At 44.2% G+C, this 26,545-nt stretch overlaps 1 protein-coding gene across 4 annotated transcripts in view; it reads right to left on the reverse strand.

Annotated features, from left to right (window-relative positions):
- Positions 1 to 21,649: 21,649 nt before the first annotated feature.
- Positions 21,650 to 26,545, reverse strand: part of cnsta (consortin, connexin sorting protein a) — a 98,631-nt gene continuing 93,735 nt past the window's right edge. For all 4 annotated transcript variants that reach the window (XM_038815436.1, XM_038815450.1, XM_038815457.1 and 1 more), the window contains 2 exons: positions 26,306 to 26,435; positions 21,650 to 25,058 (listed from right to left, as the gene is read on the reverse strand). In XM_038815436.1, the coding sequence (XP_038671364.1) occupies positions 24,853 to 25,058; positions 26,306 to 26,435 (336 nt within the window). In that variant the 3' untranslated portion in view covers positions 21,650 to 24,852. The remainder of the gene's footprint in view (positions 25,059 to 26,305; positions 26,436 to 26,545) is intronic.

A 26,545-nucleotide genomic window follows, 5' to 3' on the forward strand; every position in this document is an offset into this window, starting at 1 on the left:
AGTTTGCCCACCCCTGACCTAGGGCCATACAAACAGGACTATGGGTGTAGGCAACATGGACCAAATGCAATGATTGATTATTAACAAGTTTGTAAATTAGTTGAACTTTATTTCAAATAAACATGAAGGTAGAATTTAATTCCATTTCTATGGGGGTCCATATAAAATTTTTAAATAAAATCCCAAAATCCACATCCAACATTAAATATAATCAAGTTACATATCTGGGGAAAGAAACCATGCCAAATAATACATGGACTTGGAAACAATGCTTTCATTCTTCCATTCAGTGAATTTATGGTTTTTACCCAATTTTCAATATTCAGATGTAAGCTTATATATTTAATAAATTTAATGTATCCAATTATTTTTTTTCAATTAAGGGGCAATTTAGCACGGCCAATCCACCTGCCCTGCACATCTTTGGGCATGAAACCCACGCAAACATGGAGAATGTGCAAACTCCACACGGACAGTGACCCAGAGCCGGGATCGAACCTGGGTCCTTGGCGCTGTGAGGCAACAGGGCTAACCCACTGTGCCACCGTGCTGCCCCTACATATATTCACTTCTAAACACTACTCAAACAGAACAATCAAAAAAAATAAAAATTTATAGCACATGTATGCTTTCTAATACTCAATTTGTAACTGCTTGATTTTTTTCTCTTTGAAAATTTTACAGCTGTTGTCAAGAAACTAGTTTTACTTGAATGTTAGGTAAATTTGTATTTGTCCATTAGCATGTTAACAGTGTGGAAACCACTTCGGGATTCTTTATACAAATAAATGACAATGTAGCTGTTAAAACAATTCATTCTATGTGTCACTCAATAGGTCACAAAAACCTAAAGTGCCCCCCAGCCCAAATGATTTCCCCACCCTGTTAAGAACATAAGAACGAGGAGCAGGAGTAGGCTATCTGGCCCCTCGAGCCTGCTCCGCCATTCAGTGAGATCATGGCTGATCTTTTGTGGACTCGGCTCCACTTTCTGACCCGAACACCATAACCCTTAATCCCTTTATTCTTCAAAAAACTATCTTTATCTTAAAAACATTTATTGAAGGAGCCTCAACTGCTTCACTGGGCAGGGAATTCCATAGATTCATAACCCTTTGGGTGAAGAAGTTCCTCCTAAACTCAGTCCTAAATGTACTTCCCCTTATTTTGAGGCTATGCCCCCTAGTTCTGCTTTCACCCGCCAGTGGAAACGACCTGCCCGCATCTATCCTATCTATTCCCTTCATAATTTTATGTTTCTATAAGATCCTTCTAAATTCCAATGAGTACAGTCCCAGTCTATTCCACCTCTCCTCGTAATCCAACCCCCTCAACTCTGGGATTAACCTAGTGAATCTCCTCTGCACACTCTCCAGTGCCAGTATGTCCTTTCTCGGGTAAGGAGACCAAAACAGAACACAATGCTCCAGGTGTGGCCTCACTAACACCTTATACAATTGCAGCATAACCTCCCTAGTCTTAAACTCCATCCCTCTAGCAATGAAGGACAAAATCCATTTGTCATCTTATTCACCTGTGGCACCTGCAAACCAACTTTTTGCGACTCATGCACTAGTACACCCAGGTCTCTGCACAGCAGCATGTTTTAATGTTTTATCATTTAAATAATAATCCCTTTTGCTGTTATTCCTACCAAAATGGATAGCCACACAGTTGTCAACATTGTATTCCATCTGCCAGACCCTAGCCCATTCACTTAACCTACCCAAATCCCTCTGCCGTCTTCCGGTATCGTCTGTACTTTTTGCTTTACCGCTCATCTTAGTTAAGTATTTATTTCTATGTTTTAAGATGTTATATTTACTTGTGTTGTTTGCCATAGTTGTGCATGCTTAAATTTTGTCTAGTTCCTCTGAAACGGCTTCATCAAAATTTTGAAATTGGTATCGACACCTATCCCCAGGTCATGCCATAGCTGCTGTTTTTCCCCCAGTTCTTGAGCCACATCCAGATTTTACTAATTGACTTGAGCTTCTGCAGTAGCCTTTCATGTGCAATTTAATGATTCGCATTAGCATAGGAGCAAGTGTAAACCAAAAGTCTTTTCAGCCATGCAATGAGATCACAACAGATTTGTCCATGCTCCATAAACTATTTGGATAAAAAAACATCAAAATTAACAGTTGAGCTATCAGTTGCTATATGCAGAAAAGCACAGTTATTTATGCATTTTTCATGCATTAATTTACTTATTGCAGATCTGGCTACATGGAAGATCAATTGCAGGTAAATCTGAGCTGACAGTTTCCATGGTTGTGGAGTTTCAAATCTGTGCATCTACCAGTTGTGGGAAACCATAGATTTGTAATGTGTTAGGCACACTCGAGGCTTGGAATGTCTATCGTGTGTGAAAACAAAATTTAGGCTCTTAGAAGTCAACAGCAATGTCTCCCACAGAATAAATGTCCTGAGGACATGAAAGGGAAAGGTAAATGTCTCCACAGTCCTGGAGGACCATAGGCTGTGTCATAATATACACCAGTATATGATGGTGCAGAGTCGCACACTGACTGACACACTGCAAGACCAATCAACACACACAACACAGCAGCCAATCACCAGTTAGGGCATGGTCACTATACAGCCAGAGGGCACTAGTTTTCCCGCTCATTCGGGATGCAGCCTCTGAGACAGACCGAGCCCGCAGTCAGTAGCACAAACATCCACCATGTGCTAGCAGTATAGGCTGGTCAGTTTAGGCATAGGTCTTCAATCAATCTAACATAGTGTCGACCACAGTGCAAGTATGTTTAACAGCTCTTAGTTAAATAAAATAGAGTTGTACTATTACAAGTGTTGGTAGCCTGTCTATGTTACTGCTAAGGTAAACGCAGTCTCCACAGATCCAGAGTACCCAACACATCAGGCTGTCCCATGCTGACTGGGAGTGAGTTAACCTGAGGGTCCGCACACCTCGGTGAGGGACAAAATTGAGAAGGTGGGGCCTTCATGAATCACCTCAGCTGGTATGGGAATTGAAGAGCAATTGCATCACAAACCAGCTGTCCAGCCAACAGAGCTAGCAAACCCCTCATACTCACAATTGTAAGTTTTTCCTGTTTCACTTTTTGAAAAATCAGAGTAGATGTTGGCTACAAGTAATGACACCATGGTGAAATTTTAATGAAGGAGTTAAAGTTTCAAGATATACATTGAGTTTTGGGGCATGATCTGTAATACCTCCATTAATTATGCCGGTCAACATCATTATACTCTATAGCAGGGGTGGGCAAACTTTTCCGTGCAAGGGCCGCATTCAGAAATTCACAATTCACAAAGGGCCGCATAGTATATTAAGTAAAATAATTACTTCACCCGGTTATGATTCTGGGCGCCTCATATAGAACATAGAACAGTACAGCACAGAACAGGCCCTTCGGCCCTCGACGTTGTGCCAAGCAATGATCACCCTACTCAAGTCAACGTATCCACCCTATGCCAGTAAGTAACCCAACAGCCCCCCCACCATTAACCTTTAAAAAAAAATTTAAAAAAAAAAAAAAAAATTTTTTTTTAAAAAAAAATTTTTTTTTTTTTTAATGACTTGGTGGGCCGCAGAAATACCTTTGGCGGGCCGCATGCGGCCCGCGGGCCGTAGTTTGCCCACCCCTGCTCTATAGGCACTGTTTAATACTACCAACCAGAAATTTAAGGAATTGATTCAGTCCCAGACTGCAACCGTAAAAATCCTAACTCCACTGTGTGTGGTGTCCATCATAATCTAGTCTGCAAGCAGTTTCTTCATGAAAAAGATCTAATATTGCAATCAGCCATCAGCGTCTTTATACTGAATGAGCAGTCAAAAAAGCAGCAAGGAGTTAGAATAGAATTCCAACCATGCAGAAAGTGACCAGTTGGCCCATCGAGTCTGCACCGGCCCTCTGATAGAGCACATTACCTAAGCCCATTCCTCCCGCCCTATTGCTGTAGTTCTGTAATCCCACCTAACCTTTGGCCACCAAGGGGCAATTTTAGAATGTCCAATCCACCCATCCCACTGGATGAAGAATCATCAATTCACAAACATTCAAGTCTCCAGTAGGTCGATATCTTTTTCTCTGCATAGCCTATGGGATCTCCACTAGCAGGGAGGTCTTCCAACTGTGCATAGAGCAACTCCATTCATTCCTTTCATGGCTGATCATCCAACTCAATAGTCTGAACCCGCCTCCAGCTCTCTTTCCCCCTCCCCCCCCCCCATATCCTTTGATCCCCTTTGCCCCAAGAGTTATATCTAACTCCTTGAAAATATACAATGTTTTGGCCTCAGCTGCTTTCTCTGGTAGTGAATTCCACAGGCTGACCACTCTCTGGGTGAAGAAATTTCTCATTTCAGTTCTAAATGGTCTACCCTATATCCTCAGATTGTGACTTCTGGTTTGGACACCCCCACCAATGGGAACATCCTCCTTTCATCTTCCCTGTCCAGTACTGTTAGAATGTTATAGTTTTCATTCTTCTGAACTTCAGCGAATACAATCCTAACAGTCTCAATCTCTCCTCGTATGTCAGTACTGCCATCCCAGGAATCAATCTGGTAAACCTTCTCTGTACTCCCTCTGCAGCAAGAGCATCCTTCCTCCAAAACGGAGAGGACTGCACACAATATTAAAGGTGTGACTTCACCAAGGCCCTATATAATTGCAGCAAGACATCCCTGCTCCTGTACTCCAATCCTCTCGCTATAAAGGCCAACATACCATTTGCCTACTTTACCACCAGCATGCTTACCTTCAACGATTGGCGTACAAGGACACACAGGTCTTGTTGCAGATTCCTCTCTCCTAATTTATGGCCATTTAGGTAATCTGCCTTCCGGTTTTTGCTATCAAAGTGGATAACCTCATGTTTATCCAAATTTTACAGCATCTGCCATGCATTTGTCTACTCGCTCAACTTGTCCAAATCACACAGAAGGACCACGGCATCCTCCTCAGTTTACCCTCCCACCCAACTTTGTATCATCTGCAAATTTGGAGATATTACATTTAATTCCCTCATTTAAATGGTTTATATATATATATTATATATTGTGAATAGCTGGGGTCCCAGAATTGATCCCTGCAGTATCCAACAAATCAATGCTGCCATTTAGATAAAGACCCACTGATTCCTACTCTGTTTCCAGTCTGCCAACCAGTTTTCTATCCATTTTAATACACTACCCCGAATCCCTTGTGCTTTAACTTTATATGCTAACATCTTGTGTGGGACTTTGTCAAAGGCCTTCTAAAAGGCCAAGAAAAACACATCCACTGGCTCCCCTTCATCAACTCTACTAGTTACATCCTCGAAGACGTCCAGTGGATTTGCCCAGCGTGGGACTTCTGGTGACGTCATGTAAGAACAAGATGCATGAAAAGTGGCTCCTGGCTGGGTCTTTGATTTTGATCCCTTTTACCCTTTTTCTTCAGGGATGTTTAATGACCGCACGGCTGTTGTGGGCTTAGGGAACTGTTACTCGACGGAGTCATGCTGAAATCATCGACAAAGAAGCCCAACTCGAAGAAAGCTCAGGAGAATAGCCCACTGAAGGAAGGTGAAGGAGGGAAGCTGGCCACTGCTCATTACTTTAAACACGTTGGCTGAAATGATGGCGCAGGAGCTGGAGAAATTTGGCAGGCAAATGGATCGGCAATTTGAGCCGCAGGGCAAGGAGATAAGAGAATCCTTCAGAACCACTATCGAGAAGGCACTGGGCCCAGTTCGGGAGCAGTTGGCGAAGACCACGAGCGAAGGTCAAGCGCAGGGTGAGACTTTGAAGGGTGTGGAGAGGCTCTGTCGCAGCACGAGGATTGGCTTGTCTCAGGGGCAGAGATTGCGATGGTGGTGGATAGCAATAAAGGCCTGAGGCTGTAGGTGGAGGATCTGGAGAACGGGTCAAGGGGGTTAAACCTCAGGTTGGTGGGGCTGCTGGTGGGAGTGGAGGTCTCAAAAGCAACTCTGTACTTTGTGGAGATGCGTTCTCGGTTGCTGGGTGGGATAAGATGTTCCCCCTCTGTAATTGGACAGAGCTCACCGGGCGCTCAGGTTAAAGTTAAGGCCGAATAAGCCACCGCGAGCAGTGATTATCCGCTTCCATAATTTCTAACAGAAAGAGTGGGCGAAGAAGGTCAGGAATACCGATTGGGACGGGCACATTGTGCAGATCTATCAGGACATTGGTTTGAGCTGGCAAAGAGACAGGCGGTCTCGAACAGGGCGAAGGCTGTTTTCTACTGCAAGGTTGTGCGATTTGGGTGGTGTAACGGCGAGGTTGTCGGTCACCATGGACCCAAAGGATCAATTCTTCAATCTGCTGGAGCAAGCAGAAACCTTCATCAAAAAGAAGTTGGGGCTGCTGTGGGATGGACTGATTGGGACTCTGGGCAGGATGGGGGATGCTTGTGTTCTGTACGTATGCCTTTGTGCGTTGTGTTTTGATCGTTTTTGGAGAGGGCTGGTTTTAATAAAGATAAGGGGATAGTTGGGTGTGTTCTGGAGGGGAAAGAGTTTTGTTAATGATGTGGGGTCTGGGTGTGTTGGTGGGGAGTGTAAATTAGAAGAGATGGGATGGTTGTTTTTGAGGGGTATTGGAGGGAGCCCTTGGCTGAGGCCACTTTGCTAATGAAGAGCAGAGGGGAGGCTGTGATCTGTCGGGCCTGGTTGGGTGGGTCACAATGGGCCTATCAGTGCTTCTGTGCGATGGGTGGATTGTGGCACCAGGCAGTCTGGGGGCCTGGCAGGGGGTGGGGGTGAGGGGGGATGCTAACAGTGTCCAAGGGTTTTTCTTTGTCTTGCCTTTTGGCAGGGGCTAGTGGCAACCGTAGATGGGCCTGGAATCCGGGAACTTGGGCAGAAAGGATGGATCACGGTGTTGAATGAAGTGGGTGAGACCCCCCCCCCCCCCCCCACACAAGGTTAATCACCTGGAATGGTGGAATGGGCTGGGAGGGGAGGGGGCGGTAAGAGGGCAAGGATTTTTTCCCACTTGAAAGGTTTGGGGGCTGATGTGGTGTTTCTGAGGGAGACTTGTCTTTGGGTGCGGGAGCAGACCAGGTTGTGGAAGGCATGGGTGAGCCAAGTTTTTCCATTCGGGTTTGACTATAGGTCAAGGTTGGGTGGCAATTTTGGTTAGCAAGAGGGTTCGTTTTCAGGCAGGGACGGTGATGGCGGACCAGGGGGGTTGCTATGTGATGGTTCCAGACACACTGGAGGTGAAGGCAGTGGTATTAGTGAACGTTTATGACCTGATTGGGATGACGATGGCAAGTTTTATGGAACGGCCGTTGGCTGCCATTTTAGAGTGGACACACACCAGCTGAATTGGGGGGGGGGGGCGGGGGGGGGAGATTTTAACTGTGTTTTAATCCAAAGCTATTTTTCCATTATTATAAATTCCCGTTCTGACTGTCCCTCAGCTCTACCCATTCCGATTCCAAGCGTCGCTATTTACTCTTACGGTATCTCCTATGCACTCACTCTTGGGCTTTAATATCCTTCCTCCCTTCTCACTGTGATGGAAAGTATGGCACAACAATCCCTTGAACAACCAACTAGGAAATCTTTCCCCATTTTGCCTGAATATTTGAATTTTCACCTGATGAGTGGGGTTGGCAAGACTTCGAAATCCCCTCTTCCCCACATCCCTAGTAGCTTCGCCATGCGCACGGTCCCTCTATCCCAGACCACACTCGCTTCAATGCAAGGATGTCTTCTCCACTGTCACTCTTACTCACAGTTGCAAAGGAAACTTGTTGAATCTTCACATTGACAGTAGCGCTTAACCTGATGTCTGTGTGTGACTCCAGTGCTGAGAATCTTCCGTTGCTCCCAATGCCGTCCTAAGTTAGTCAACAAACAATCTTCTTTGGTCTTCCGGTGACAGCGGGCGGGAGGCAGCCGCACACTGGAGGGCTCCTGCTCGGGAATAGAATTTTAGTAGTTTGAATGCCCGTCCCAGGGCAACGAGTGCTGAAAAAGTTGTAGGAAGGCACAGTGAGGAGAAATGTCCAAGTTGGGGAAAAAAAAGCAATGAAAAAGGGGGTCAATGAAAGTCCGCCGGTGAGTGGAAAAGTCAGTGCGGGAACTGCAAGGAAGCGGAGGCTGGGGCCCAGGGGAGGCCGCATTGCTCACAGCAGAAGGAATGACCAAGGGTGATAGCCGGTGGAACTTGAAAACAGTTCACAAAGCAAATGGAAGTGGAGGAGGCGATTGCCCCGGTGAGGGCAGCGGTATTAAACACAGCGGCGGAGGTGCGGGAGCAAGGTGAGACTGAAGGAAGTGGAAGAGGTATTATCGCAGCACAACTCACCTCGATGGGGAAGGAGCTGCGGGGATTATAGAGATAAACAAGGGTCTGCAAACCAAAATGGAAAACCTGGAAAACAGATCCAGGCGGCAGAATCTGAGGATTGTGGGTCTGCCTGAAGGGCTGGAAGGCCCAAGGCCGACCGAGTATTTGCCACGATGTTGGCGGAGCTATTGGGGGGGGGGGGGGGGGGGGGGGAGAGAAACGATCCCTCGATATGGACTGGATCGGGCTCATAGGTTGTGGAGGCCTATACCAAAGGTGAGTGAGCCGCCAAGAGTAGTAACTGTTTCCGTAGGTACTGCGTGAAGGAGAAGGTCCTGTGCTGGGCAAAGCAGAAGCGGGTGGCGCAGTGGGCTGGATCTGGTAAAGGCATATACCAGGACTTTACAGTGGAGTTGGCAAGGAGGTGGGTGGCCTTCAGCCAGGTGAAGAATGCACTGTACAACAGCAAGGTGCAGTGCGGCATAGTGTAGCCAGCTAAGTTGGGGGTGACCTACAAATCCAAGGACTTTTATTTTGGGACTGCGGAAGCAGCGGAGAGGTTTGCGAAGGCAGAAGGATGTGGCAGAATTGAGAACGGGTCTTGTACCGATGTAGCCTTGTGTAACTTTATTTTTTCATTGCGTATAGGTGTATGTACTAAATGAGTCAACACTGTATATTTGGACAAGGGAAGAGTTGGGACTTTAATTTGCAGTGATGTTTCTTTGGGGCTTGTGTGTGTCTGCTAGGGTTGTGTATTATAGGGGATTTCTTTGTTTTCCTGGGACTGGGCAAGGGGGAAGGAGACCCGGGCGGGGGCCTCCCCGCTGGTCGGTTTAAAGCAGGCCAGTGAACGGGAGTGAGGTGGGGGGGGGGGGGGGGGGGGGGGGGGGAGAAGAGGGGCTGCGGCCATCGGAGCCTGGTCAAACAGGTTTGGGTGAGTCTAGCCAGGGTGAAAAGTTAGGGTAAGGAACCGAGGCTGGGGGGAGGAGTTTACAAGAGGAAGTGGAGGGGAGGAATTTTGAGTGGTGGGGGGGGTCTACAATTCATGGGTGTCATTCACAGTCCCTCTTTGGGGATTGGATAGCTTTGAATATTCAGGGGGAAGTTGGGGGGGGGGGGGTGGACTATATATGTCAATGGTGACCATAGGCAATTCCTTTTTTCCTTTATTTCCACCTTGGAAGGTTTTGTTTCATTTGATGCTTATATTGTCTGGTAGACCGTGGTTGGGGGGTGGTGGGAGGATGGGATCGTTGTTGTTACTAAGGGGATTGACATTGTATTCATTACCGTTTACTGTTTGTTGGTGGGGTGTAAAGTTTGAAGAAAATGTGAAAATTGAGAAAAAATTTTTAAAAAAAAAATCTTTCCAGTGATTGTTCTGCCTCAATGCTCATCACCAGTTTCTCTCCTGTTATATTTATTTGTTGCTGCAAATCAGAAAGGTATGGAGGTGCCCACACTCTGGACTCTTGTAAAACACGATGAGAGGTTTATATTTTTTTAAATTTAGAGTACCCAATTATTTATTTCTATTTTAATTGTTTTTTTTCCCAATTAAGGGGCAATTTAGCGTGGCCAATCCACCTAACCTGCACATCTTTGGGTTATGGGGGTGAAACCCACGAAGACATGGGGAGAATGTGCAAACTCCTCACGGATGGTGATCCAGGGCCAGGATTCGAACCTGGGTCATCAGCGGCGCAGTCCCAGTGCTATCCACTGCGTCACATGCCCACCCTCGATGAGAGGTTCATTAATCATACAATCAAGATAATGATCTGCTCACAGTCTGGGCAAACACTCTATGTCACTGGCATGTGAGATGTATATAACCAGCAGGAATGCATTTCCAGATACATATCAAGACCTGCTTCTACGTCCTATGTTCATATGTAGCTACCAATCCCCAACTTGTCTTCCTGGCTCCATGTCAGCTGATACTGTTAATGATTTTCTCTCCTCTCTACTTAAAATCTGCCATCATCAACCCTCTCTTAAAAGAAAAATCAACCTTTGACCCCCCCCCTCACCTCAGTCCAAAACAATTTACCCGTTACCTCAAACTATGACCCCGAAGGGCAGCACGGTGGCACAAGTGGTTGGCACGGTTGCCTGACGGCGCCAAGGTCCCAGGTTCGATCCCGGCTCTGGGTCACTGTCCGCGTGGAGTTTGCACATTCTCCCCGTGTTTGCGTGGGCTTTCGCCCCCACAACCCAAAGATGTGCAGGGTAGGAGGATTGGCCACGCTATATTGCCCTTAATTGGAAAAAAATTAATTGGATTACTCTAAATGTAAAACAAAAACTATGATCCCTAGTTCTGGACTTCCCCACCATCGGGAACGTTCTTTCTGAATCTGCCCTGTCTAATCCTGTTAGAATTTTCTAAATTAAAAAAAATAAATAAATTTAGAGTACCCAATTATTTTTTTCCAATTAAGGGGTAATTTAGCGTCAACTACGTTGCACATCTTTGGGTTGTTGGGGTGAGACCCAAGGAGACATGGGGAGAATGTGCAAACTCCACACAGTGACCTGGGCCGGGATCGAACCTGGGTCCTCAGCGCTGCAAGGCAGCAGTGCCAACCACTGTGCTGTCCCAGGATTTTATAAGTTGCTATGAAATCCCCTCTCACTCTTCTAAACTCTAATGAATATAATCCTAACTGATTTAGCCTCTCCTCATATGACAGTCCCGCCATCCCAGGAATCAGCCTGGTAAACATTCGCTGCTGCACTTCTCTCCCCCCCCCCCCCCCCCATAGCAAGAACATACTTCCTCAGATAGGTACACCAAAACTTCATATACTCCAGATGTGACCTCACCAGCGGCGCTGATACAATTGTAATAAACATTTATATTCCTATACTCAAAATCTTTCGCTATGAAGGCGAACATACCATTTGTCTTCTTTACTACCTGCTGTTCCTGCGCGAATACTTTCAGCGACTGATGCAGGAGGGCACCAAGGTCCCACTGTGAATCCACCTCTCAATTTACACCCATTCAAATAATAATCTGCCTTCCTGTTTTTGCTACCAAAATGGATAACCTTGTACTTACAACATTTAGCAATCAGCTCTTTCCCTTGTAGCCTCTACTGGTGAAGCAGGACAAGACCACTCACTAAATCATGGAATCCCTACCGTGCAGAATTCAGCCATTGACCGTTTGGTCCATCGAGTTTGCACCAACTCTCCGAATGCGCACCTTACCTAGGCCCAGTCCCCATCCACCCAGCCCTATCCTCTGCAACCGAATCTGCATATTCCTGGATACTAAGGGCAATTTAGCATGGTCCAATCCATCTAATCTGCACAGCTTTGCTCTGAAGATTTAAGAATTACAATGGAAGGATGAAAAGCAAAAAGCATCTGTTTCCGCTCTGGCACTGATTTCCTACTCTGCTCCAAATTCCCAATGCCTTCATTCCCTCTATGCCTTCAATGCCTCAGGCATCCTTCACTGCCTGCATTCACCTGAAGAAGGAGCCGTGCTCCGAAAGCTCGTGTTTGAAACAAACCTGTTGGACTTTAACCTGGTGTTGTAAGACTTCTTACTGGTGCTCACCCCAGTCCAACGCCGGCATCTCCACATCATTCATTCCCTCTGGCTGTGTCTCACTCAGATTTGGATTTGCTTTCTCCATTGCTCATGCACAAAGCTCACTGACTCCAGTGTGAAATAGAACTAGAAACTTAGAAGATGCAAAATGGCAAACAGAATACTGACAGCTTTCTTTCAAGTTAAATAACAACATGACAGCTGCACAGAAGAAACTTTGGTCGCGGAAAGTAGGGAAAAAAGACTTGCATTTATCAGCCTACACATGACTGTCAGACGTCTCAAAGTGCTTTAGAGCTAATTAAGTACTTTTGAAGTGTGGTCTCTGTTGTAATATAGGAAATGTTGCAGCCAATTTGTGTTCAGCAATCTTCCATAAACAGCAATTGATGGCCAGATAATCTGTATTTTATGATGATGATTGAAGGTAAACATTGGCTAAGGCATCAGGGATAACTGCTGCTCTTTTTCTGAAATTATGCTATGCAGCCTTTCACATCCACTTGAGCAGGCAGGTGGGCCTCCGTTTAGTGTCTCATCTCAAAGATGGACAGGGCCACTGCAATATTATTGGGTTTGAATGCTTGGGGGGGAAAGGAATTTGGGGAGAGACTTTGCAGAAGTTTAGGAGAGGGGTTCTGTCTGCTAATTCCTTCAGATAATATACTGGGGAGAATATTGATTCAACATGTTTTAACAAAGAACATACAGTGCAGAAAGAGGCAATTCAGCCCGTCGAGTCTGCACCGACCCACTTAAGCCCTCACTTCCACCCTATCCCCGTAACCCAATAACCCCACATAACCTTTTAGGACACTAAGGGCAATTTAGCATAGCCAATCCACCTAACCTGCACGTCTTTGGACTGTGGGAGGAAACCAGAGCACCCGGAGGAAATCCATGCAGACATGGGGAGAACGTGCAGACTTCACACAGACAGTGACCCAAGCCGGGAATTGAACCTGGGACCCTGGCGCTGTGAAGCCACAGTGCTAATCACTTGTGCTACGTGCTGCCCCTAATGTTAAAACAGCCTTCCTTATTCCATGTTGAAACAGACCACTGCCATCTTTGTACTTACATTTTTTGTGTAATTTTATAAACCCATTTTGCTTCTCAATGGTTTTGAACATTCCTTTAAGCACTGCTGATCCCATATGATCCACCAACAGTAAATTCTTTGTCATTGTACAGGGATGTGATGCTTAATGATAATAAGCCACATCCCCAAGGACATGCTGAAATGCGAGCTTGTTCTCTGCACGAGATCAATAGGGTTGCCCATGTCTGCCATACAAAGATGTCTGTAAGCGAGACCTCAAGTTGACCGGGATCAGAGTCAATGCAAAGGAAGTCTTTGCTGCTGACTGGAGTACCTGGAGATAAGCAGTCAGTAAGAGTGGGTGTGGAAAAAGCAGAGGTTCAAAGGAGGTAACCAGAGCGTATGGAGATGGCTTCATGCAAGGGCACCAGTTTTGGGGCATTGGTAACTGCGCCGCTGCCGTTCCCGCTGGCATGGTACTCCACCAGCCACGTGGTGGTGGCGGCCCTGAGAGTCTGGGGGCAATGGTGGAGACATGGGAGCAGATGGAGCATCGGTTTGGTCTCCAATCTGTAATAATCACCGGTTTGCCCGGGAAGTATGGATGGGGGGATTCCGGATATGGCGGAGAGCAGGGATTGAGTGGATGGGGGATATGTTTATAGAGGGGAGCTTTCCGAGTATGAGGGCGCTGGAGAAGTTTGGGTTGGCGAGGGAAAACTAATTCAAGTATCTGCAGGTGTGGGACTTCCTACATAGGCAGGTGGCAACCTTCCCGCTCCTACCACCAAGGGGGATTCAGGACAGGGTAGTTTCCAGAATGTGGGTGGGAGAGGGGAGCATCTCCGACATTTATAAGGAATTTATGGGTCAGGAGATGCAGATCAAGGAGCTGAAGTGCAAGTGGGAGAGGGGCTGGGAGGAGAGAGAGGATGGTCTGTGGGCGGACACGTTGAGTAGAGTCAACACGTCCACAACATGTGCCAGGCTCAGCCTGATACAATTCAAGGTCGTGCACCGGGCTCACATGACAGTGGCCCGGATGAGAAGATTCTTTGGTGTGGAAGACAAGTGTGCAAAGTAAGGGCAGCACGGTGGCCTAGTGGTTAGCACAACCGCCTCACGGCGCTGAGGTCCCAGGTTCGATCCCGGCTCTGGGTCACTGTCTGTGTGGAGTTTGCACATTCTCCCCTTGTCTGCGTGGGTTTCGCCCCCCACAACCCAAAAATGTGCAGAGTAGGTGGATTGGACACACTAAATTGCCCCTTAACTGGAAAAAATAATTGGGTAATCTAAATTTATAAAAAAATAAATTAAAAAAAAAGTGTGCAAAGTATGTGGGAGGACCAGCGGACCATGTCCACATGTTCTGGGCATGTCTGAAGCTTATGGGATTTGGCAGGGGTTTGCAGATGTCATGTCCAGTATCCAGTATTAAAAACAAGGGTGGCACCGAGTCCAGAGGTGGCGATTTTCAGGGTGTCGGAAGACCCGGGAATCCAGGAGAAAGAGGCAGATGTTCTGGCCTTTGCCTCCCTGGTAGCCTGGAGACAGATACTATTGGCTTGGAGAGACTCAAAGCCCCCAAAGTTGGAGACCTGGCTATCTGACATGGCTAGCTTTCTCTGTTTGGAGAAAATCAAGTTCGCCTCGAGAGGGTCAATGTTCGGGTGCGCCCAGAGGTGGCAACCATTCATCGATTTCTTTGCGGAAAATTAATCGTCAGCAGAAGGGGGGGGGGGGGGGGGGGGAGGTTAGTTTACTTTGAGTAGGGGTAATAAAGGTGGGACCTGTAAGGGAGACATCTTTTGCACTATGTTTATAGATTCATGTACAGTTTCTTTTACATAGAACATAGAACAGTACAGCACAGAACAGGCCCTTCGGCCCTCGATGTTGTGCCGAGCAATGATCACCCTACTCAAACCCACGTGTCCACCCTATACCCGTAACCCAACCCCCCCCTTAACCTTACTTTTTAAGACACTACGGGCAATTTAGCATGGTCAATCCACCTAACCCGCACATCTTTGGACTGTGGGAGGAAACCGGAGCACCCGGAGGAAACCCACGCACACACGGGGAGGACGTGCAGACTCCGCACAGACAGTGACCCAGCCGGGAATCGAACCTGGGACCCTGGAGCTGTGAAGCATTTATGCTAACCACCATGCTACCGTGCTGCCCCAAATTTAGAGGTACCCAATTATTTTTCCAATTAAGGGGCAATTTAGAGTGTTCAATCTACCTATCCTGCACATCTTTGGGTGTGGGGGTGAAACCCACGCAGACACGGGGAGAATGTGCAAACTCCACACGGACAGTGACCCAGGGCCGGGATTCAAACCCGGGTCCTCAGCGCCGTAGGCAGCGATGCTAACCACTGTGCCACCGTGCTGCCCTTGTTGTTGTAATACCAAAAATACCTCAATAAAATGTTATTTAAAAAAAATGATGGCAAAAGGATGTAACCGGGACAGCATGGTGACATAGTGATTAGCACTGCTGCCTTGCAGCACCAGGGTCCTGGGTTTGATTCTGACCTTGGGTAACTGTGTGGAGGTTTCACATTTTTCCTGTGTCTGCGTGGGTTTCATCTGGGTGCTCCGGTTTCCTCCCACAGTCCAATGATGTGCTGGTTAATTGAATTGGGCATGTGATATTTCTCCTTAGTGTCCAAAAGGTTAGTTGGGGTTACTAGATTGTGGGGATAGGATGGGGACATGGGGTTCATTCAGAGGGTCAGTGCAACTCAAGCCGAATGGCCTCCTGCACTGTAGTGATTTTATTCTATAATTCTAAAAAAGAACCTGCTGGAAGAAATGAAAATGAAATGAAATCACTTATTGTCACGAGTAGGCTTCAATGAAGTTACTGTGAAAAGCCCCTAGTCGCCACATTCTGGCGCCTGTCCGGGGAGGCTGGGTACAGGAATCGAACCGTGCTGCTGGCCTGCTTTAAAAGCCAGCGATTAGCCGAGTGAGCTAAACCAGCCCCAGAAAAAAAGGCAGGTCACCCTCAGGGCAGTGCTATTCATCTGTGCCAGCTGCAAAGGTCTCTCAAGGAAGCCGGCTCTACAGCCACAACAGATGATGTTCAATGCAGAGTGATATACATCCTCAAGTGAGTGCAGTGGCGTTTCACCAGGATGTTACCTGGGATGGAACATTTTAATTATGAAGAAAGTTTGGATAGGCTTGGGTTGCTTTTGCTGGAGTAGAGAAGACTAAGGGGTGACCTGATCAAGATGTAGAAGATAATGAGGGGCATGGACAGGGTGGCTAGGGAACAGCTGTTCCCCTTAGTTGAAGGGTTGGTTACAAGGGGACACAAGTTCAAAGTGAGGGATGGGGTTCAGGGGTGATTTGAGGAAAAACCTTTTTACCCAGAGGGTGGTGACGGTCTGGAATGCACTGCCTGGGAAGGTGGTAGAGGCGGGGTTGCTTCCCTGGTAGCCCGGAGATGGATACTATTAGCTTGGAGAGACTCAAAGCCCCCAAAAGTCAGAAACCTGGCTAACTGACATGGCTAGCTTTCTCTGTTTGGAGAAAATCAAGTTTGCCCTGAGGGTCAATGTCAGGTTCGCCTGGAGGTGGCAACCGTGTGTTGACTTCTTTAGGGAGAATTAACCGTCAGCAGGGAGGGGGGGGGGGGGGGGGGGGGGGGGCGCGCGTGGGGGTAGTTTAGTGTAGAATAGGAGGCTAGAAAAGGTGGGACCTGTGAGAGAGGAAGACGGCTTTTGCACGATGTTCATAATTGTATGTACTTTCTTCCGTTACTGTTATAAAACCATAAATACCTCAATAAAATGTTTATTAAAAAATGATAACGAAGCATTTGTAGCATACACAAAAGGGTCAAGTGTGTTATTGTTTTGCCAAAATTAGCGAGCTCACATAAAAGTGTATCCCTCTCAAAAATCTGAAAATAATTCTGCTTTTGTCCAACATGTGTACAGAAATGTACTGTGGGGTTTTGAACATGTCATGAGATGTACAAAGCTTGTGCTTCACTCAAACACACAAAATCCACCTTTCACGTATTGTGGGTTGATATAGACCCAGGGCCAATTCCATAACTTCATCTTGCTTGTCTCAAGTATGGAGGGCTTATAGGAAGATTGCTGAACTTTGGTATATTATTCTGCATATATCAATGTAAAATAGTTAATCTTAAATTTATTGCTAACATAAAAAAAATCACTTCAATTTTTAAAGATATGTTGGTTCTCTCTCTCTCTCCCCCCCCCCCCCAAAAAAAACCAACCCATTTGGGGGAAAAAATGGCATCAAGACAAAAAGGCTCTTTGCATAATTAATCTGAGGCATTTAATTTCAATAATAGGCTTGTACGGCTTCAGCTCATTTACACCACACCATTCAAAGTAATTTAGATTTACAGATTGCATTAAAATTAATTTCCATTCACTTCATTGCTGTTATGGAAGCTGTACTTCCTCAGGGGGATACTGAGGTGAGTTGTTTGCAGGTGGTCAGAGGGTCACAAAATTGTAGAACTGGCAGTCAAGTGAATTGTTTTTAGTATACAGACAAGCAGGCATTTTTAAAAATAGTATACATAGGTGTAACAAGGCACATGATTCTGGGCTGAATAAATCCATAACCTCCAAGTACAGTTGATTTAATCTCGAGACATGGCAAATACTTGCGTCATTTTAATTTATAAACATGAGCAGATTACATTCATGAAATAAATCCGGTGAAATTCTCCTGGTTTAGTAGAATACATTTGTAACACATCTGTTCTGGATAATGTTATACGTCACTGAATCAAGAAGCTCCAACCATTCAATTTGTAAATTTAGGACAGAAAATCCCAAAATGTCTTCACGCAAACTAGCTCCATGATTTTAATAATATCTACGTAATTAAGTCTTCCATTCAGTCTTCATAAATGTGTATGTAGAAGAGAATATGTTTGATATCTAGCAGAACAACATTTTTCAGTAAACGTTTCTCAGATCACAATGGGGTTGAGAGGGCACCTTGTAACATGGGCTAGATTCTCCGCAGCCCGTGGCAAAATCGCGTTTGGCGCGGGGGCGGAGAATCCAATTTCACGCTGAAATCGGGCTCGGCGATTCTCCGGGACCAGAGAATCCGCATGTTCGCAGAGTACTCAGCGCGGCCGGGGGGCATTGCCAGAGGCCCGCCCAGCGATCCTCTGCTCCCGACTGGCCGAGTTCCCGTGGTTCGAACCACCTACCGCCATTCGGGATTCTCGTGTGGCGGCTGCGGACCCCGTCCGCGGCCACCCTGGTGGGGGATGGGAGGATCCGACAGCAGGGGCGGCCCATCTGGGCAGCTCAGCTGGAGGCTGCTGTCATGCGCAGACTCAAAACCAGAAGTGCGGGGGTGCGTATCTGCAGCTAAAGCTGCATGAATTACTCTGGGTCCTGCTAGCCCCCATGGGTGAGTGAATTGGCTGATCTTTTTTAAAGGAAACTCCAGAGTGAAATGCCAGCGGTTTTACGCTGTCGTGGGGACATAGTCCCATTTTGGGGGAATCCAACCCCATATAGTGTGAAGAATAGCCAGAATGAGATTGTACAATCGGAGCTTGAAGTGAATTAGCTACTTATCTTTCCTTTCTGGTATAATTCACCTCTTACCATGTAGCTGACAATTGCAAACATATTGAATCATAACAGCACCTGGGATCTGGGTTCCATTACGGAATTGGGTGTGTGTGTGGAGTTTGCATGTTCTCCCCGCGTCTGTATGTGTTTCCTCCGAGTGCTCCGGTTTCCTCCCACAGTCCAAAGATGTGCAGGTTAGGTGGATTGGCCATGCTACAATTGCCCTTAGTGTCCAAAGAGATGTAGGTTGGTTAGAGTTATGGGGATAGGTTGGGAGAAATGGGTCTGGGTGGGGTGCTCTTTGAGGATCAGTGCAGACTTGATGCACCGAATGGCTGCTTCTGCATTGTGGCAAGGCAGTGCATTGTTGCTTCTTTCACTCCAGAAACAGAATTTCTACCCTGAAAGGTAGAAGAATCTGCAGTTGAAGTTCATTTCTAACTTTAGCTTCACCCCCATCACCAGCTCCCCCACGCCCCATCACCCCAAGCCACAAATCACTACAGTCCAAACACAAATGTTGCATTCTCAAGACAAGCAAGATGAAGTTAGAGGGTTAGCCGTGGATCTGCATCAACCCCCTCATGTGAAAAGTGAAGTTTATGACAGGGAAGCATAAACTTGTACATCTTATGACATCTTTAAATTTTAATTTCAATGTCCCAGAAAGCGAGAGTGGGTACTCATCACTTAAAAGAACAAAGTCCCACATCAGCTTTTTTCGCTGCCTGACTGGGCTCTCCAAAACAGCTGAGGTAGGTGTTTTGGCCTTCCCGCATGGGCCACCAATGCATCAGAACGACTCATCACACTTTCTCAGCTCTAGACTTGTCATGGAAGTTAAATAAGAAATTTGTTTTCAAAAGTTAAAATTTTTTTTTTTGCTATTACTTCTTGATGACACCATCTGAGGCGCTTACCAGGAAACAGAGACCAGTAGTTGACAAAGATTCATCCAGACTCAAAACATTAACTCCCTTCTCTCTCCAGATACGGTCCCGACCTGCTGCAATTGTCCAGTATTTCTTTTGTTCTATATAACCAGCTATCCACAAATATTAATATATTTTGTGGTGTCACAAGGAGCTGTGTGCTGGAAGGAAGGTACTTATAATATTCTCCAGTTTCTTGACAGTGTTTCTCCCTACCAAGGTGGCCACCGGAAGTCAACCTGGAAGTCGCATGGCAGACTGATGGAAAACTCCCATCAGGAATCAGTACAATGAGGATCAGCTGTGTAGCCTTGCTAGACTATATAAGCAGAGCATCAAATGCTACTCTTGGAGGAAGCCAACTTGGTGAATGCAAGGAAGGTGCCTTGGAGAGTGAAGAATTTGCTGTTGCATGTTGCTGACCTTGGAATTTATGAAAACCCTGGTTTGGATTGAGCTCTGGCCTGTATGAGAACCCATACTGATAATCTGACTGTCGCTGTTATATACTGTATTTGAGTTTTCCTGGGAAACAGATTAGCGGTCCAGGTTTAAATAGGGATATACTGTATGTAAAGAGGGGCTCAAAGAAGAGCCAAGTGTTTTTTCAGTTTCTTTCCTGTTTTGGTGATTATCTTACTGAAGACCTTCAAGTAAACTTTCAGATTTTGGTATTTGGACAACTGTGAGCTATTGAACGGAGTGAATGTCACCCTGCCTATCGCAATCCCCAGCCCCTGGTGACATCACAATTTCTAAAATATTAATATGTTTGCATTTAGTATGTACATGTGTCATGATTTTCCCATTCTTCTCCATAGTGTTACATTTGAATATTTTAGCTGTAAGGGTTGTGTATATACACTCACAGGCAGGTGTGCTTTTCATTAGTTAGCTTCCATTCCTCCCCACGTGCGACTGCACAATCTGTCGCCGAGGCTTGTACTTTTATGTTACTGGATGGCACTTTCTATAGTTTTAAAAAATAAATTTAGAGTACCCGATTAATTTTTTCCAATTAAGGGGCAATTTAGCATGGCCAATCCACCTAGCCTGCACATTTTGGGGTGGTGGGGACGAAACTCACGCAAACACGGGGAGAATGTGCAAACTCCACACGGACAGTGACCCAGAGCCTGGATCGAACCTGGGACCTTGAGGCAGCAGGGCTAACCGAATGCGCCACCGTGCTGCCCTGGATGGCACTTTCTAGATCCATCCATGAACCTGTAGACAAAATTTAACTTTTTAAAGTTCCAGATTTGCACTAATTCTTCCTCAGGACCCCCTACCCTAAATATCCTTGCTGCCACCAGAGTTCCCGGGTCACTGCTCCTTCTATTCTCCTTGACCTTTTCCTTTGACCATGCAGCCTATTTTTGGCTCCTCTCCTGTAAAAAGATAACGAGAGGTAATAGATATAGGTTGAGAGACAGCAGATTTAAAACTGAGATGAGGAGGAATTACTTCTTGCAGAGGGTGGTGAATTTGTGGAACTCGCTGCCACATAGTGTGGTGGAATTAGAATCATTAAATGGTGTCAAGGAGATAGATATATTTCTGATTTGAAAAAAATGGGTTAATGGGACATGGGGAACAGGTAGAGAGGTGGATTTGAGACCAGGATGACATCAGCCATGATTTGATTGAAGGGGTGAATTGCCTACTTTCGCTCCGAATTCCTATGTTCCCAAGAAGGAAGCAGCATTTCTCTCACTGCTATTTCAGGCTTTGTGCCAGCTAACTCTCCAGCCACTTGTGCTCTTTGCATCCAGTCCCAAAAGGCACCAGCACTCTACTACCACTGTTTCAGCCCAGGCATCTGCATGGCCACCCTCAATTTGTCTTCTCTACCTTAGCAGGAGACACCATGTCCTAGTCTGCCAACACCTTAACAGGAACAGAGAAGACAGGTATTTGACAAGATGATATGAACTGGGTGAGGTTGCAACAGACCATCAAACTTGAACAGCCTGTTGATACACTTTGTCTACTTGGGCAAAGTACAAGAGAGGGTGGTTGGAACTATATTGTACCTGGAGCCATCACCTTCAAGAGATTTGGGGACAGAACTGGCAGGATAAAAGAAAAAGTTCATTGTCAGTTTTTAGAAGCTTGTGGCCGATTTAGTTGCAGTCATACCTAATGAGTTAAATGTCTTTTCTGTAAAGATAAAAATCAATTACTTAAATGAGGAAAAATTCATACAAAAGGTTTAACTCGTGATTTTCTATTTAAGATCAATGTAAATCACAAGTTGCAATCTCAAAATACATGGCCAGTGATGGAAATTACATGATTCACTTTACAACAGATAATTCCATCTTCAAGTCATAATTCTGTGTACAGGTTTTACATGATAAACTGATGCTAATAAAATTACTTTACAGTGTTCTTCATGACATTCTGGTGGCCGTGTTAAATTATTTCTGGTGAAGAATGCAATAAGTATTACATGATACAAAATGAATAAAAACTTTTAACAATTCATACATTAAGCACTCAATTCAAGAGGTTTAGCTACCTCTAATACTACAGAGCAAAATTTAACATATTTCCTAAAATGATAACATGCCAATCATTTGAATTTACAAAAACAGGAGAAAAATAAAGCTGAAATGATTTGCTCTACATACAGCATAATTTACATTAAATAAATTAAATTTCCAAATCATTAACTTTGTGTAGTAGTGTACTGATCCAGCCAGTAACACTGCTAATGTATTGCGCCCTCTACAATATAATCATGCGCCATGATACAGTTCAGGTTAAAAGCTGGCAACTTTATAGGTATATATTTCTTAAAAGTTGCTAAGATAAAATTTAAGGCCCTTTTACTGAAATTTTTAAACTGATGACATATTTCAGACAGAGGGATAAATTTACTTGTAAATCCCCTAATCCAACATGCCAGAGCATTTCTACAATATTCAAAACGGAATTAAAGAAGGATAACAATGATTGCTCACTTCTATTTACATCGACAGACTTGTTAAACACAGAACAAATGCCCACAAAGAAAAGCAAAACTCAAGACAGAACAACAAAGCAGGTCACTGTACCTGAATGGTTAACCTCTCTCTGTCTCAGCTGCTGAGCAACCACCTGCACAATTAGTGCTTTTTTTCTGTTTTTACAAGAATCAATTACACCCACAATATTTGCAGATGCCAATGAATTAGAAAATAGAGATCTGTTTATAGAAGCAAGGCTTAAAAGCGTTATGCAATGACATTGAGGAGTTACGGTAATGACTCAATCTGCTACAACCAATGTGTGTGTACTTTGTGTAGAGACCTGCTCTTTTCTGAACAATTTTGCAGTTTTCTACAAAAAAAAATAATAGTATAGACTTGAATTCATAATTTCGCTTAAGATCAATATTCCACACCCCAAAGTCAAAATGATGATACACGGCTGTAAAATGCCTCAGCACATTCATTTTGTAATATTGTGCGTGCTTTGTAATGCAGTAATCAGACTGAAAGTTGTCAATTATTTTACATTGTTCACAGCATTCTCCTACATCCGTGTATCCCAGTAGTAATATATCACAAAACTCCTTAAACACATCTTTCCTCCTAACATTATTCTACAATGTCAGTTTACCTAAACATATAAAGGATGAAGCAGCAGGGCACAACCTGCTGCCAGCTACCAGCAGCAAACACAGAAGCCAGAGTGTAGGTCAGGCTTCCACCTTTTGCTCTTCTCAGCTGCAGTATCTGAGGGGGAAACAGCAAAAATAAGGTTTCTACCTACAAACAAAAATCAAGATAACCTCAAAATGTTTCAACCTCAAAATAAGCCAATTTGAAAGATAACATTTTACATAAATATAGAAATGCTCAACCTACTTTATAAACAGAAAGCAATTTTAAGGCTGTAACTCAACAAAGGCTTCAATGAAATGTATCCTTCCACTGATCTGCAAGGTGGCAGAAAATCTAATCACCAGCACTGGTCAATGCTGCTCAAAAGGGAGCAAAGCATGCTCAGGAGGATTGACTCGGTTCTTCGCTCCGGATGCAATCAACCCTTGTTTAGTGCCCCTCTCTCACTTCCTAACACCTTTTCTACAAGCATAACTGAGATAGAGAATTTAATATGTGGAGAAATCACAATGCCAACCTAGATCTGTCTGTCCCCTCTACACCATAAATGAAAAATGTGCTCAAGCAACTGCCACACTAAGAAATAATAATACATCACAAATGAGTTAGATTCAGAGCAGAGCGGTGGCACAGTGGTTAGCACTGCTGCCTCATGGCACAGACGTCCCAGGTTAGATTCCAGCTCTGGGTCACTGTTTGTGTGGAGTTTGCACCCACAACCCAAGGGTGTGCAGGCTAGGTGGATTGGCCACGTTAAATTGCCTCCGAATTGGAAAAAATGAATTGGGTACTCTAAATTTATTTTAAAAAAACAAATGCGTTAGATTTGCAAATTCTGTTTTGACAAATGATCTAAAATGAATAAAAATTTAACTTAATTTAACAGAACAAACTCCCAAGATGAGAAGGAACAATCGATGAATTATCTCACTGCCTGCTAAAGTCATCTTGCTCAATGACAGACACATCCAGCTAACAGTAAATCATTCTCAGTGAATTATCCTATTTCAGGTGTGTGACGTTACTCAAAGGTAGCACTGATAACATGTACATTTGAATATTAAATCAAAATAGAAAATGTTACCCTACCAGTAACAATATTCTCAAAAATATTAATTTGTATGCTTATTTTTTTTTTAGACTGGGGCGCAGAGAGAGAGTTGGAACAAGATTTAAAAAAAGATTGCGAGAGATAAAATCAGACTAACTTTTAAACACAACAGTATCTCTGCCAAATCTGAAGTCTGTAGAAAACATGGTAAGTTATCGATGAAAAACAAAGATCTGTGGCAGCAAAGGAACCTGACCATAATTAAAATGGTTCTGAAAGTAAAACTATATAGATTATGACACACCATGATTTTAAAGGAAAAAAATAGTAAAACTGACGAGTAACAACCATTACAAAAATCAATGTAAAAACTGTTCACATTTAAATGATAAATTATTCTACGACCCATTATAAACACAAATTATATGCAGATTTCTCTAAAAGGCAAATTATATAAAAGCCATTTTTTTCAAAGAAGTGATTGGCAAAGTCTGCTGACCTCACAAATTATGCAAACAGTATTAACGGAGATGCATATTTATCCCTCCTTGTCATGTCAAGCCAGGATTTGTTTTGTTGAGGTCCACAACACCAGCTCTGAAGTTCCTGTGTTGTGTCCTACTGACAGTTGCATTCCACAGCAGATACTGCATTGTATCAGGAACACGTGATCAATTTTTCAATGTGGTCCTTTTGAACCCTGACTTACACAATGACTTCAATTCTATTTATAAAGATAGTGTTATTTTAAGAAAATAACAGCCAGTGCTTTGCTTTCTCAATGCCTTGTTGGAACTGTACATAGTAAAAGTTCATTTGTGTTGTGAAGTCTTTGCATACATTGGACTCCAGATCACCAAATGTACAATAAAGCGCTGTCCCTCCAACACTCAAAAGTACTGTGACAATGCACAGCAGGACCAAGAGGAGGCAGGAGTTTCCATTTACTTCATCTAAGGGAAAATAATAAAAGTCAAGTCAGCATATTGACATGTGATAACAATGAAATATGATACAAAGACTGTCTACCAACTTACTTGATATAAAAAAGACAAGATAAATTGAAAGTTCAAATGTTTCTAAACAGACATGTTGCTCATAATGTCAACAACTTGGTATTTCAAGCCATCAGCCGTTAATATTATTTCAGTATTATTCCTAACAGGGTATGATCCATTTGCCTTCCAAAGTTGTATAAAGCCCCAACGAACAAGGCAGGTGGACTAGCTCCCAGGGCTCCATCAAATGACACTTTAAATCAATGACCAGAAGATGTAAAAGCTCTAAGAACATACAAAACAGGAGGAGTTGGACATGCAGCCCTTTGAACCTGCTCTGCCATTCAGTAAGATCGTGGTTGATCTCTTACCTCAACTCCACTTTCCTGCTCTACTCCCATATCCCATGAATAAGTTTCCTTTAATTTCCTAAGCTGTTTGATGGACTTGACTTCTAGTCTTGTCTTTCCACAGCACCAGACAATTAGTAGTCAGCTGTGGGTATAGGGACATGGGATGGAAACTATATTCTGCAGTGACATAAAGCCAGGTTCTGGTACTCTGAAATGCTGAAAATCAACTTCTTGTAGCATCCACTGATTTTTCTAGGTTTACAAGGAGATTAGCAAGGGGCTGATGTTTTAGCTCTTTAAAATAAAAGTCCTCTGACTAATTGATAGAATGTATTTTCAAGTGTATGAGGAATATTTACTGAACTGCGCACCAAGACTAGCAACCGTGCTAAATAGAGAGTACAACAATATTGATCTTTTCATGGTGTATCCCTACTAAGGAATTGAACCGTGGTCCATGTGATATACTGCACCACTTGAGTATCCTAAAAAAGAACTTGTTTGAAAATGTTATATTCATATTATGTTGAAGGTTGGAACAAGGACATTTGATTTGACCTACTTCAGGTTTGATATCACCTGATCAAGATTCCTGCACTTTATTGCACTGATCAAAATAGTACTTTTTTCTGCTATTCCGTAAGGCACATGGTTTTTGGCTTTATTTAGATTTTACATCACTCCTGTAAAGTCCTATAGTGGTTAAACACAATTATTTTCAATAGCTGTCACATTCAGTTCATTCTATATTCAACGAACCAGAGTTTGAGGTCTCACAACTCAGCCCTAATATGTACATCAAAAATGTGCACAAGCAGCACCTAAGAATGCCAAGAGTCACCATCTTACCGTGCTCCAGCATATCCTGTGGTTCCTGAAATCTTACTCTCCTCTTTGACGGCTTCTGTTGTACCCGCAAGACTTCTTTGTTTAAACTTCCTTTTTTCAGAATGGACACAAGACCCTCTGGATGGGTATTCTGTATGAAATGGAGCAGAATGACTTACACAAGAAGAAAATGTTCTACATATGCCAAAGCAATCTCCATTTTAGAATAAAGGATGTGTAAATTCCATAGACACATAGAAA

This window comes from Scyliorhinus canicula, chromosome 1 (assembly GCF_902713615.1).
Source record: "Scyliorhinus canicula chromosome 1, sScyCan1.1, whole genome shotgun sequence".
NCBI classification, from domain to species: Eukaryota; Metazoa; Chordata; class Chondrichthyes; order Carcharhiniformes; family Scyliorhinidae; genus Scyliorhinus; species Scyliorhinus canicula.